Below are 14,945 nucleotides of genomic sequence, written 5' to 3'. Positions count from 1 at the left end.
ATTGTATAAATCCCAAAAAAAAAAAAAAAAAAATCCTACACCCTCCAAATGCACACATGAACACTGTGTCCACAGTCAAGGAAGGGAAAAGTGTGGGGGAGGGGGGAAGATGCAAAGCATGGGGGAGAGAAAACGAGGCAGAAATGGACGGAAATAAAGTTGCTCTTTGTTTAGGCCAGAGGCGTAAGGGAAAAAGGAAAGGAAAGAAGAGTCAAAATAAAGGTGTGCTGAGTCAGATGCAACTGTAAGACAAAAAAAACAAAAAACCAGAGGGGAGAGAGAGAGCCCTCCAGCTAAATCTAAAGAAACAGGGACAGCTTGAAGTGGGTGAAAAGCCAAAGGGTTAGGGCACTGCAACAATATGCTGACATGAATCATGTGTGGAGCCATTCATAAATCCTCCATTGATTGAATCTGTCACATAATAGCACCAATTTTCCAATTTCACGGGGAAAAATTATGCAGGCATTTTTTTTTCATGCCTTGCAACATTACGATGAATCCTTCTTTATCCCGCTGAAGCAGTGACCGCTCAACGACAAGATGTTGTTCCTAACGGATGAATAATTCACGCTTACCTTTGGAAAATATCAGCTAATGTTTAGCAGCTTTGCGCCAAACAAGATTTTTGTCTTTTATATTTTAAAACGTACGTAGTAACTTAGTAATCAAAGGTTTGGGGGAATCTCTGGGTCTGAGAATGTTTTTTAGAATTTGAACTAAGCAACTTTGTCCATCAATCCCTTTTCTTAACTGCTTATTCGGTTCAAAGTGGCCGGATCTTGCTCTTTTATTTATCTCATTTTATTTTTTTCAGAAATTTTAACACACAGAAAGGCCAACTTCTTATGCACTGGACCAGTGGTTTGTAATTGCCTCACATAAAGTTCATACTTTGTACAAACTGTGGAAGCAGGTAGTCTGTTGGATTAGGTAGTAAAATGTTATGTTGTACTATTTAGGTGCTTTTACATCCCTATCCAACCCTACCTGTACTGAAACACTGTGCTGAACGGTTTTATTTGCACCTATATATGATGTAGCAACCATGATGTCACCCTCTGGTTTCAAATTGTTGTTTTGAAGATTCAAAGAGATGGATTTTACCGTTACCATCTTGTTGGTGGTGGATCTGACTGTGGAACTGCACGCTCATTGGCTTGATTACATTAGCAGCCGGGAGGATATCCAGGATAATCCTCTTTTCTAACACTTGGAATGACCAAAATTGACCTCACCTTATTCAATATGACCCAAAATGACTGACTGAGCTCATAAACTCACCAGGAAAGTGCTTACAGGGGTTCAGCCAGAGGCTTGCTTCTCCAATAGCCTTATATAGGACTGTAAGTGTTTCTGCATCCACAAGTACTGCCCTCTGGAGGCCACTGAAAAAATACAGGTTTTAGGCAAGCTTGACTTTTCAGATTTGGAAGCTATGTCTGTTTTTTATACTTACTATTTATCTCTTAAGAATCAATAGATTGCAAGTATCTGTATTCAATGAGGGTTTGGGGTCTAACATCATCATTTATGCTGGGTGTGCTTTAGGTAGACTATAATTGCAGACCTCTCTAAAACTGTAAGCTATAACTCATGATGTAACTTGATGTGCACCTTTATACTTCAGCACTGAATCTATCTCGAGCCTATTATGTAACAACTACACATTGCATCGGTGAAGCTCACAGTGACTGTGATCGGCACACTCAGTACCATTGTGTCCTCGTATGCATTTTCAGCTTTCTCAGACTCTACTGAGATTCAATGCAGAAGAAGAAATCACACATAAAGGGTTCCCTGCCAACCGAGTTTGTAGCTGACGGTTGTTTGCTCGAGGACACTGGTCTCTTGCTGGTAGGTAACTCTCTAAGGTATTTCCCACTCCCATTGATAGCTGTCTAAATCACTCAGCTCAGTGTTGAGATAAGTTTAAGACGAAGTTATCAGTCTCTAGTGTCTCCCTCTGTGGACACCCCTTCAGGCAACAAGACAACTTGATGAGATTTAGGGAAAATCCAATTTGGATGAAAACACTTTTTAAAACACTAACTTCATCTTAGAAAGCATGCCTTCCAGAAAGCTTTGAGTTCAAACTACACAGCTGTATTTCTTGAAACTTGGTAAAGAGACAGAGCAATGAAAAAGGAAGAATCTGTGAAATTTTAGTAAGGATCGGAATAACTTTATTTGAAATTGTATAACAGGCCATTGGCCTTGGCAGAGGCTCCATGATGATCATGCAGTAAAAATCTAATATTGTTACAACCCTAGTTATTAGCCTCTGGGACCCATACCCATGGTTCTACAATAAATAACAGCACATCTCTTATCTTCATGCTTCACAAGGGACCCCCCCCCCGGCCCCCCTCCAAAAAAACCCAAAATAAACAAACCAACAAAAAAAAACAAAAAACAAAAAACAGCTCCTCATTAGCCCACATCTGCACATTTTATTTCCCATGTGGAAAACCATCATGCACAAGCTCGTGTGGATGCACAAGCACCTCTAAATGAAACACAGGCAGTCAATGGTGGGAAAAATCTGTCTAGGACCCAGACATTTTTCCCACCATTGACTGTAATGCATTTCCAGCCTGTGTGTGTGAGAGCAGCTGCTGCCTTCACCACTGCACTCCTGAGTGCCTTCTTCTCAGTTTTAAGCTGCAAACTTCAAGGTTTTGATTACAGTTTGACCCCTCTGACCTTCTTCTAATGGCTGACTTTTTAACCCCACACTGACCTGCTCACAAGTTTTTATTCTTTGGTCTGCATGTGTTAAAAAGTAATGTGGCCTTCTTTGTGTATATAAAGAAGTTAAACAAGTGTAATATTACAGCTGTTATAAAGGCGGGGAGGGGGGTAACACCTGGACTCACCTGGTGTCACCCCTACTTTTATTTTTTTATTTTTTTGCTGCTTTATACCAGCCTCCCCCCTGCTGCACCTACAACCTGTGCACTGGCTCATATACAGTACAGCGCGTGCGCATACATGCAAACGTGCACGCTCAAGTTAAGCAGCAAGTCATGTGGCACACACAGTTGCCATGTGACGCCTTTTCCTTTTTTTTCTCTTTTTGGAGTTATGCTTATTGTGGGATGTCAGTGACTGTGCTCATTACTATTATGGGATGCCACACGGGGGTGGGAGGGGGACGTCTCCATGGTAACCCCGGTTGCTAAGGGAGGGGTGTAGGTGTGTGTGTGGAAGGAGGGGGGTGTGTGTTCGTGTATGCATAGAGGAATGGGGAAGAGGGGGGGGGTGGATTGACTATTATGGTCTGTACGTTGCAAGGTAACTATGCAGAGTGGGGGAGGGGTCAGTGAAGTGTGTGTGTGTATGTGTGGTAGTGGTGGTGGAGGGGGGGCATATTATGGGATGCCTGCCCCCTGATCTCTTTGTGTATGTGTGCGCGCGCGCGCGAGCGGGGTGTGTGTAGTGTGCAAGGAAGAGAAAGAGGAGACGGCGTCGTGCGCACACGCTGCTGCTACACACAAAAAACCACGGAAATATATTTAAATTGTTAAGATAACGGTGTACATACAAGAAAAAAGAGCCTCTAAGTGCTGACCGGCGAACAAACTGAGCCCGGAGTTACTGTTTTTGGAGCCGGTGTGGGACTCAAGTTGTGAGTATCAGTTTTTATTGTTTGTGGGTTTTACTTGAGTCAGGCTGGTTGGGATGCCGGGTGGTTATAAAAGAACCCACCGTGAGGTATTTTATGGGGTAGATATGAGCGTGTGAGGGGGTCCTGTGTTTGATCTGAACCTGGCCGCCGGTCAAGCTCGGCTAGCACGCATGCTAATGAGACGGAAACTAACGATAATGGCAAGATGGCATGTCAGCGGAGATGGAGTGTGGGCTAATCTTTACGAGCTGTCCAAAGTTGGAGTTATTGTCCAAAAAGAAACCTCGTGTGGGGATTGTTTATTGTCCTGATTGCTGTCTTATGTATATTCACTTCCTTCCGCTCTCTTTTTTTTGTTCTTCTCTGCCCCCCACCCCCCCTACACTACAACACCTCCTCGACTTGGACGGACTCAAGCCTGGGTCAGAACTCTGGATTACCCTGGAAACTTTATTTAGTTAGCTAAACTGCTAGCTAACTAAAGAAAGAAAGTTTTCTGTTGTCCGCTATGTCTGCAAGCGACGATGAGAGGGATGAATACGGAGCCCCCGAGGACCGGTTAATGCACGGTAAGGCGAGGCTCATTTGTTAGCAGAGAATGCTAATGTTCACGCTGGGTTATGCGCTAGCATGAGCAGATGTTTTTGACATTCACATCAATCATGTTTGTTAGCATAATGCTAACTGCACAATGCGGCTAACTACCGGGTTGCTAACAGTAGCAAACCGGCTTCATTCGCGGCTGAGTATCGTTTTAGAAAGAAGTCCAGTTTTTACCACAACCTGAGACGGCATGGCTGGTGGTTGCATCGGAGTGAAGTCACGCCGACAAACCGGCATGTTCCCGGGGCCTAGCGTTAGCCAGCTACCGGTATTTTTACGTGTCGATGACAAGATGGAGGCAGCCAGTTAGCTTGAAAGCTGGCGGATGACGTTCAGCGGCGTCCCCCTCCTCATGGCCGGCGCCTTCGGTTTGAGTGTGCAAGGGGGGAAAAGTAATAATAATAATCATACCGAAAGGAAAAAACAACACCCAGCTTCTTATTTAACCGTTATTTATCCCTGATCACCTTTTAGTTTTTACGTGCAGGTGTGGCCGATGTTTACAGTGTGCTTAATTCCGACGAGCACGCGCACCGTCCGCGATAGAACCGTTGAGAACAAACATTCAGCAAGTTAGCCGCAAATGCTAAAAATCGATCAAAAACGGTCCACTTTTTGTTCACGTGTTTTAAAAGCTTTATAACAGCAATAAAACAAACGGTGCAAAAGACAACACACTGTAAAATCATTCTTCTTTTCATTAATAGCCATACAGAAACCAATTATTCAGGCTAGCCTTTATGCTCAGATGTCTTACAAAGGTCAAACATTTTCTAATAATTTTGTCTTTTAATTCATATTTTGTTGTTTCTAGTGTCAGTACCTGCTAACTGGTTCTGAAGTACCGCAACACGTTTTAACTATTTTTTTGGGTCTAATACTGCATAAGCTAAAACTGTGGAAAATCGTTTCCATTTTAGTAAAAAAAACATGTCAGCATTCAGCTTTTATTAATAGATGCTGCAGCTGAAAAGACGGTTAAAAATTGCACAGCTTATAAGATATAGCGATCAACCATGGTTTCTAATTGATTGTCAGCAAAGGTGCCAAACAAGTAAAAGGCAAGTGGGGAAAAAAATCACCAGTGCAGTTAATCGAAGATTACCATTAGTTGAAGCTTTCAAAAATGACAAAAACAAAATAATGTGGTTCAAAAATGTTTTTCTGATAAAGACATCTTGATTCATGAGAGTAAAAGTAAAATCTCTGCAGCTGTAAAGAAAAATGACAGATAATCAACAAAGGGAGGACAAAAACAGAGTCCAGAAATATGCCTTTGAATTACTCATGCACAATCAACAGCCAGTTATTAATTTTGCACTGGAATTGTATATAGGATGTATAATAATGTAGCTGAATAGCTGGTGAGTTATTTTCTATTGACTACAGTAGAGTTTGGTGCAATTTATAGATAAAAAAAACTGTGTCAAGAACTTAAATTCAATCTGTCAAAGTTCCTTTTGTGTCTTTGTTAGTGTCCTTTTTTGCACAGCTCAGAATGAATGTCATATGCAGTCTTTAGTTTTTCAAACTTCTGAGTTTCTATTAAGTGAGAATCTTCTAATTTAAAATTTGTTTTCCATCAGGAGTCATATTAGGTCTTCACAAGCACAGATCCCACAGGGATAAATCAGAGTACACAAAATTAGGTCTTTATATCTGTGGAGTAAAATCATCTGTGACGCAAAATCTGGTCTTTGTCCATAAAACATGCTTTTCTCACGCTTTGCATCAAATAGAAAATTCTATCACTGTGCTCATAAGGAGCTCTTTGTGTTAAACACTTGAATCAGATTCGAATAATTTTTCTTATCAGCTACAGCTGTGTTTCCACCTACCTACACAAAGCTCAGTTACCTCTATTGAGCCAAAAAGTCCCATCTCATTAAATCGTCTTCCTTTCCAGGTGCATCTTTGATGGCGACTTGCCATTTGCTTCTTACTGTAGTCCATTACATTAATAAGCGCTCAGTGCCAGATACTGGATCGAGACTTTTGCTGTTTGTGAGGCCTGCAGGGGTGTGGTTAAATCATCCTGATGAATCAGTTGTAAATGATGGTTTTAACCTCTAGAGCCAAACTCATTTAGTCACTCCCCCTCTGAGGGCAACTTGTGTAACTGGAAAGTAACTCAGATTACTAGTTTAACTGCTAACATCACAGGTCTTTAATTCCAGACATCTAACTGTGGATAACTTAAATGCTTTCTGACACTGAGTGAGACAGATGAAAACCCAGACTTTATTTTTTGTTTTTAATTACTGCAAAAAGGAGAAATTTGGTTACTTTCTATTTTATTGTACAAATAGAAACAATCAAGTCTTCTCAACACTTTTGTCCTTTTGTTAACACGACTGTTGAGCCAAGGGTCAAGTGTTCAGTGTACAGGGTGATAAGTAAACAAAAAAAGACCCAGATGAAAATGACCTTAAATCTCACTAGCACCCCAGAAATAATTTGAACTGTTACAGCAAGTTGCAGGTTACTCATTGGCTACTCAAACCTCAGATGTTTCTGCACCCTGAAGCTTGAGATCATCGTTTAGATGAGCTGGTGCCAGAGATTCAGTTGTGACAATCTGCTGCTGATCGATAGGCGTTGCTTCTCTGAAAACTGTAGCTGATCAGTGTTGTTGTAGAAAATGTTGAAACGGAAAACACAATGATTGTTTGTTTATTGTTTTATTTTTCTCCAAAGTAAATTGTTGTATTAGCCCTCCTCTATCAGTTACAAATCTCTTTGCTTCTGCATCGATTGACACAACTGTACGCAAAGATCAAACTGCGCAGACACCTGCATCTGTCACCTGGTTACAAAAATCAAGAGTTGCACAAAAAAACACACCAAACGGCACCAACAAGGGAACTTGCCAGCACGAGGGTGGCATAAGCGAGCATAAACTAAGAGTAGCGTAGCAGACTCAAACATGTTCCAGAGAATATAAATCTGCCTTGTGGGAAGCAGTTAAAAGGGAATTCCCTCTAGTTTTAAGATATTTGAATTTCAGGCCCTGGGATCATAAGACTCGACATCTGGAAACAAAGCTTCTTTACAAATTCTGTCATTTCATAGTTCCACTGTGATCTGTAACACCTGCCGTTTACCTGTGAAATAGTTGAATCAAGAATTAAACAGAGTCGATGCAAGTATTTAGCAGCCTACAGCTGGTGTTGAGTTTCCAGCAGGATATGCAAGTGTCCTCCGATACGCATGTCATCTTCACGGCCAGCTGTTCGTTGTTGTTATCTCTCAGCACAAACACTGACACACAGTTGCTCCTTTGTACACCTTAACGATGAAATTTCTCTGTTGGCCTGATCTGCAGATGACGAGGAAGGAGAGATCTCTGAGAATGAGACTCCGAAGGTGAGGAAGAAAAAGAAGGCAAAGAAGAGCAGAGAGAGCAAGGGCAGCAAGCGGCGGTCGCGCAGAGAGGTGAGGGGATTATCCAATTAATCTGGGGTGTTTGTATATATGGGGGTCTCTGGAGATCTAGTTTCAGTTCTGGATCAGAAAGATAAACATGTGATGCTGAGTAACTCTAGAACAGAAACCTACTAAAAGTTGACGATTTGTTTTCCGGTCATTTTGGGTCTCTGTTTGCTCACTGCCTTTCTCCTTGTTCCAGGAGCTGCCCATTAGCTCCCCAGAGCCCATGGACTTGGGCGGCGTAGATGATGGTGAAGATGGCGGCCCTGGCCAGCGCTCAGAGAGCGAGGGCAGCGACTACACTCCCGGGCGCAAGAAGAAGAAGAGAGCCAGCAGCGGCAAGGACAAGAAGAGGAACAGCGCCGCAGCGGAGAGGAGCGCCTCCAAGAAGAAAGAACCAGAACCAGAGGAGGATGAGGATGACGATGATGATGACGGCATGGTAAGGAAGGCGAGCAAAGGAGGTCCATGCACTTATAACACATTTAGTGCTTGTTGAAATTTTTGGTCACTTTGAAATACTTTGTTACAAAAAATAATGCTGCTGACAACAGCTCTGTTATTCGTCGCTGTTATGAGTAACAGAGTAAAAAAACAAAACTTGCTATAGTTTCTCTGTACAGTTAAAAGGTTTGTTATTGGTTTAAAGTACCCTTCTCTCCTCTGCGAAGAGCAGGTATTGATAGTTGTACCTGTAATGGAGTCAGCAGCTGTTTAACAAACAGATTTGATGTAAGACGTGCTCAAACAAAGAGCCGATTCTGGCCAGTTCTGAGGCCGCCAGCCAACCGGGGTCCTTGTAGTTAATGACACTCAGTGCAACATAAGAGAGGGTGGATTGGGGTGTGTGAAGACATATGCTGTTACTATGGCAACACCACCTAACGCTGCACTACGCACTTGACCCTGCTTCTTTGTGGTTAGATAAACACAATTTGATTCATTGGGAGAGCTGCCCTGCATCAGGTCTGCAGCTCAGGCTGTGAGATGGGAAGCGAACGGAGCAGAAAACCAGGTGTTTTTATTAAACTGTTCACCTTTTTATTAGCATTTAAACTTCAAAAGAAACTGGCTTTAGAAGACAGCAGTTTAGAAGTTAAATTTCACTTATGATTCTGACTTTAAAGAAAGAGAACATCTTTAGACAACAGAAGAAAAGGCTTTAAACTTTTGGAGGGATCATTAGCAGCTGCCTGCAGATGGAGTTATTTTTATTGGTTTGCGCTTTGCAGCGACCACAGTGTGCAGCTTCGGAGCTTTTCGGACATCTTGTTCAAAGTTCAGCAGATCTAAACTTCGACCTCTGCTGATGGAAAGGAGCCATCCAGCAGGCAGGGAAGACAAAATGGAGAAAAATCAGTTGTCTGAATTAACTGAATTTCTATCAACCTTAAGAGGGGAAAAAACATTAAAGATCTGGTGATATTCAGTACTGGTTTCCTGAGGTGTGGGAGTACTGTGCTGCACGAGCCTTGTGGCCTCCCCATAACTTGGTGGAAGCTGAACATAAAGCCCAGCTCCCTATGGGGCTGCCCTGTGTCCCCCACCACTCTAATAATTGGATTAAATACTCGATTAGCATTTTTGCCATAATTGCCTGAAGTCTGTTTGCTGTAGAGATGAAATGGTTTACCTACTGTGATGAGTGATTTCCAGTCCCTTTTCTGGAAAAAATGAGCCAAACATTTTGTGATTCCAGCTTCTAAATTGTGAAAAATTCTGCTTTTCGTCGTCTTATATGATAGACGCCTGAACTCTTAGGTTTGCACCATTAAACAGTTTGTATTTTAAGCAATCAAAGGGATCAACGCCACCTCATGAATGGCCTCATTGCTCTGGGCCAGTAAAGAAGTACAGTGATCCTGTGCAGCAAACTCACTGAAATGAAGCCTCTCCAAGTAACTTCTTCTCCCACCTGGTGTTCTCACATTAAAATACCACTGAACGTCTTTCATTAAACCACCTGTGCGGGTAGTTTAAATCTGAAAAGTATTGTTTATTGTTTTTTTTTTGCTCCCATCCACTGTTGATGTTTTCAGTTTTCACCCACCATAAAAGCTGTTTGAATGCAGATGAACTGCTTCAAATTTCTTAGAAACTTTGCAGTATCCAGCTGCAGCATACAGGAGGCAGTGTTTACTCCACTGTGCTTATTTCAAGGCTTTAGTTACTTTTTTTCCTTGAAGTATACAAATTGCGTACAAATTTATTAAGATGTCCATTTCTGTGGTCCAGAAAAAGCCTGATCTATTTGCCCAGAGGCCTTTTTCAGGGAGAAATCATGTTTGATGCTGAAACTCTCTAGTAATAGTTTGTTTATTTTGATAAAACAGGCTCTTGGTAGGATAAGAGTTGGACAGCAGGGGCAAAACTTCAGTGACAGTGTTTACTGTTGTCATCCTTCCGAACAGTGGCACACGCCAAAAGGGACTTAGGACTCCCACCATGTGGTTCCCTTTGATGTTGTTTTGGTTTGCTGTGCACCTCCTGATTTTTGTAACCTTTCCAAGACAAATGGTTGATCTGCAGGTATTTGAATGGGAGGAGAAAACCTTAAAGAAACCTTTGCAGTTTTGAATTCTTTTATTCATATTTCTGCAATGAAGGGATTTGTCTTTTAATACATTTAATCACACATCATTTAAAAGAAGACTGAGGAGACTAAGTATCAGAATCAGAATATTTTAATAAGTTCAACAGGGCTGTAATGATGTGGAGTGATCAGTGAGTCAGCTGTAACCACAGCATCACACTGCAACTAATGATTATTTTTCATTTATCATTTAGTCATCAAAGAATCAAAATAAGGACAAATTTCCATCAAACTCTTATATCGCGTACACAAGTTATGATTGAGGTTTGTTTAACAAGGACAGGAAAGTGAGGAAAAAAACCAGCAGAACAACTAATAAATGAGTAAATTGTAAAGATTCTCATCAGGTTGGTGGTGATCTAATGGATTGACTCTACTCACACTGAATTATCAGCTTAATTAACAAACAGTCTGATGTAATTAAGTTTAATGGTCAGTGTCACTTTTGTTTCAGCATTTCGGTTGCTTGCTCGATGCTCATTTTGGAGCTTCTTCACGGGCCACTCAAACCCCTCGGGCATGCAAATGTGGTCAGTGGAGTTGTTATTTCAGTTGCTGTGAAAAGGATGTTATTCCATGGATAATGTAAAAGTCTGTGGAATAATAATTTTGTATATTGTGGGGTAAAATAAAGCCATAAACTACCTACTGGACTCTTTCTGATGTGCAGAAAGGGAACAAAAGTGCTTTTTTTTTTTGTAGGAGGGGGGCTTTTTATGATGCTTAAGGGCACAGCAGCACCTTTCTTAAAAATCAAATTGAAACCCTGCTGGTTGGTTTTATGCTTCAGATTCATAAGTCACAGATGGTCCCACATGTTGGTCACTCGGTCTGTGTGTGATCAGTTGATGCCGTCCTCGTTCAGCAGGAGTTTATTGCGTAAAGCTTCTTTTTTTGGGAATAATGATGTTCCGAAATAAACACGCCTCCTGTTGTGTTGTCTCTGTGGCATGTACTGAATTGTGGTCGCTCTATTCAGCGGGTGCTTGATCTGCGCGCTCTGTTATCTGATCAGATCCATATTGATAACACTTTACAGCGCTAACGTGGTTTTGAGAAAACAGGAAGTTCTGGTCTTTGCATTATGCCAGGTTTTGAGACACTGTGGGCTCTTTTACCTGCGTCACAGGATGTTAGCAATAATGTTTTGCTCTTTTTTTTTTTCTTTTTTTTTTAAATTTATTTATTTTTTGTAATGAAGAATGAATTTTGTTTCAATAAAGGCACCAAGTGGACCTGACTCATTGTTGTTTGCATATCAAAATGATTACGTTTTCATAGTTTTACCTGTCAGAGTAATGGCCCATTCCCACTCAAGGTATTTGTCATATTAAATAAAGAGCACAGGTGGTGTCGTCTGCGACCCAAACCCAATTCGCAGGATGGATACAACCATTTTGTTTTTTGTTTTATTTTTTTGTTTTTATTGTGTGGTGTTATTAAAGTGCACATTAAGCATTTCCTTGTGTGATACACTAACAGGGAACAGGCCTTTACTGTGTGGCCTTTACAGGCCAAAACATGTGAGAGGCATTAATACATTATCTTGTGTTTTCATTTGTGTCCATTTGTTTTTTTATTTGAGTTTAACAATTTGTTTTTGTATTTTTGTTTCTGCAGGAGCCAAAGTCGTCATCTCAGCTGCTGGATGACTGGGGCATGGAGGATATTGACCACGTCTTCACCGAGGAAGACTACCGCTCTCTGACCAACTACAAAGCCTTCAGCCAGTTTGTCAGGTACATGGATGGATGTGATATAAAGTGCTAGATAAATAAAAGTTCGAGCGTGTGGTATCGAGAGCTCGTACACGGTGCAGGTGTAGCTGTTTGTTGACTTAGGGTTTTAAAGGGATGTTGGAGAAGAGTGCAACAAAAAGGTGGCAAAGTTAATTTTACCATCTCACGGAAAGTTGCCACTTCCACTGTCCTCTGTTAATCAGTCCAGGATCACCTGCATGGACTCGTCCAGTTGCAGGGAAAGAAGGAACAGCAAAAATATAAATGATGATAATTCAGTTTCCTGCTAATTTACACCGTAAATGCACAGAAACAACAGAAACCATCTCTAACTCCCAGCATTGCTTCTGTTACTCACTGTTCAGGATGTAACCGTGCAGACTTGTCTGCACAGCAGCTGATACCTAGTGAACACATGTGACCCACAGCAGCATCAAAACCACCAAAACATTGAACTTTGACTAAAATAAACTCTGTTAAAGAAACTCATCATGATCAGTAATCAGCGTGCAGTCAGCTGTATGTGTACCATTCGTTTGATGCTAAATGAACTCGTACCCATTCTTAAAATTTTATTTCCTGACACCCGTCTCAGGCCCCTCATCGCTGCCAAGAATCCAAAGATCGCCGTGTCTAAGATGATGATGGTTCTGGGCGCAAAGTGGCGCGAGTTCAGCACCAACAACCCTCTGAGGGGAGCTGCTGCTGCCAACGCTGCCCTGGCTACCGCCAACGTGCCGGCTGCTGTTGACACCATGGTAGCAGAGGTCACGCCGCCCGCCGCAGCACAGCCGCCTCCGGCGGAGCCTCCTCAGGCTCCTGCTCCCCCGCTCCGCAAGGCCAAGACCAAGGAAGGCAAAGGTATCCTGAGCAGGAGAGGTCACATGAAAGGCCAAAATATCAGCCTCCTGTATCTGTGTGACGCTAAACTGAGTTTTTCTTCTCTTCTTTTTTTTTCCCTCCCCCCGGCAGGTCCCAACGCCCGCAGGAAGTCAAAACCTGCACCAAAACCACAAGAGAAGAAGAATAATACGAAAACAAAGAAAGTGGCTCCTCTCAAAATCAAACTGGGGGGCCTTAACAGCAAGAGGAAACGCTCATCGGTAAGTATCAAAATATCATCATCATCATCTACTTTTTTTGTTATTAAGCCCACCACTGTGCCCAGTATAGAATAGTGTTTTTAACCAGTTTATGAAAAAAGTGGGGAATGGGTATTAGTTGGAAAATTAGCTGTTCAATAAGGTAGTGCAGTAAGAGGCACAGGTCAAAGTTCATTCAAGCATTTCCGACGAGTCAGGTTACACCAGCTTGTTTAATGATACCCTGAAGCCAAGGACAAAGCTGTCTGTGCCTCTAACCATGAGGAATTTATTTTGCTTTTGCGTTTATTCGTTTTAATTAACTTTTGTTACACGTTACTCCACGTAGCTTCAGAAGAAATCTTAAATCTTATTCTCTTAAGCTGAGAGAACCCTGTTGTATCCTAAACGTATCTTAAAATCTTGTGTCCCGTGTGCGCAGAGCGAGGAGGATGAGCCCGACGTGGACAGTGATTTTGATAACGGCAGCATCAACAGCGTGGCGGTCTCCGAGGGGTCAAACAGTCGCAGCAGCCGCAGCAAAAAGAAGCCATCCAAGAGCAAACCCAAGAAGAAGAAAGGTGCGTCTTTAAGACTGAAACTAAGCTCAGGTGTGATGAGCCAGTGCTCCTGTGCTTGCTTAAACAGTTGCTGATGGGGCGTAGCGATTGAAGATTGCTGGTTAGCTGTGCAGTAATGACTGCGTTCGGGGTGAAGTATTAGAAGCGTGTGGCCTTCTTGACGACATGAGGAGGAGTGTACACACACACACACACATTAATCACTGCGACTGAGTCAGAGGAGTTTGGTATATTTAGAAGGACGATGTCTTCATCAGGCCTGTCGCCTGCTGATGCCTCTTCTGTAGCTGTTGTCACCAGTTGGATGACGTAGTGGATGGAGTCACATGAACTGAAAGAGGACGGAGTCCTCGCAGACACCCTGCTGCGTAGGCGTGGAAACGCTTTTAACTGGTTAAGGTTTTAGCTGCAGATGGAAAGTAAAATTTGCACTGGGAGATTATTGGATTACAGTTTTTGGCCGCGAGTGATTATGAAGGTAAGATAGTCGGAATATAATTATTACAACCTTTCATTTTCACTAAAAAGCAGTTTTGTTTTGTTTTTTTTTCCTTATAAATCTAATGCACAGATTTCTTGTAGAGCTGTGTGGTTCTGGCTGTAGAAACTCAGACTTGTGAGCACTTTTGATCATCTTGAGGACATTTGCCAGATGAGAAGGAGAGCCTGTTTCTGTAGGGGATGTAAGGCTCCTGTAGAAGAACCTGTGGGCAAATTACAAAGGCTGCCTGTGGCTCCTTTTTTTCCCCCCATCTGGATGTCTAAAGATCCTCAGGAACCACCGTGCTCTATGGTTGGTCCTGTTTTATCTAGGCCTCTTGTCAGCTCATCTCCATCCACAGATGCCCCGGTGGAGACCAGCGAGACACCTTCCTGTCAAAAACATCCTTATTTGAACCTTCAATCTTAAACTGGGAGACTTTGTCTCCTACTATGTGTACTATGTATTTCATTTGAATGTCCAAGGATAACTTTGGCGTGCTGACTGGAGTAGCCAGGAATCGAATCGACCTCCTGTAGACCGTTTCTCCCTACTGATTTATAACTGTTTAACTATATTTTATATCAAGATTAGTTATTTATCAAAATAATGATCATTGGGGTTCTACCATATTTGAGCAGCCCTACCCTGAGTGTACTGAAATACAAATGGTCAGTATATTTATTTAATTTAATTTCACTGTTGTCCGTCGAAGGCACTGCAACTTTTCTTTGGCTTTTGTTCAGCCAGATTCAGGCGAGTGAGGTTTAACACACTCCTGTAGTTTGTGCAAATGTTTTGTTTTT

The 14,945-nt window shown here is 42.1% G+C and overlaps 1 protein-coding gene across 2 annotated transcripts in view; it reads left to right on the top strand.

Moving 5' to 3' along the window:
* Positions 1-3,331: 3,331 nt before the first annotated feature.
* Positions 3,332-14,945, top strand: part of chd4a (chromodomain helicase DNA binding protein 4a) — a 28,529-nt gene continuing 16,915 nt past the window's right edge. The window contains exons 1-8 of one of the 2 annotated variants that reach the window (XM_042225309.1): positions 3,332-3,631; positions 4,049-4,200; positions 7,560-7,669; positions 7,863-8,105; positions 11,877-11,995; positions 12,591-12,856; positions 12,968-13,098; positions 13,520-13,658. In XM_042225309.1, coding sequence (XP_042081243.1) covers positions 4,140-4,200; positions 7,560-7,669; positions 7,863-8,105; positions 11,877-11,995; positions 12,591-12,856; positions 12,968-13,098; positions 13,520-13,658 — 1,069 coding nt within the window. In that variant the 5' untranslated portion in view covers positions 3,332-3,631; positions 4,049-4,139. The remainder of the gene's footprint in view (positions 3,632-4,048; positions 4,201-7,559; positions 7,670-7,862; positions 8,106-11,876; positions 11,996-12,590; positions 12,857-12,967; positions 13,099-13,519; positions 13,659-14,945) is intronic. The other variant, XM_042225308.1, reaches the window with a different exon arrangement.

This window comes from Haplochromis burtoni, unplaced genomic scaffold, assembly GCF_018398535.1.
Source record: "Haplochromis burtoni strain Fernald_Lab_line unplaced genomic scaffold, NCSU_Asbu1 Contig_168, whole genome shotgun sequence".
Lineage (NCBI taxonomy): Eukaryota > Metazoa > Chordata > Actinopteri > Cichliformes > Cichlidae > Haplochromis > Haplochromis burtoni.
This window is presented reverse-complemented; position numbering and strand designations above follow the sequence as displayed.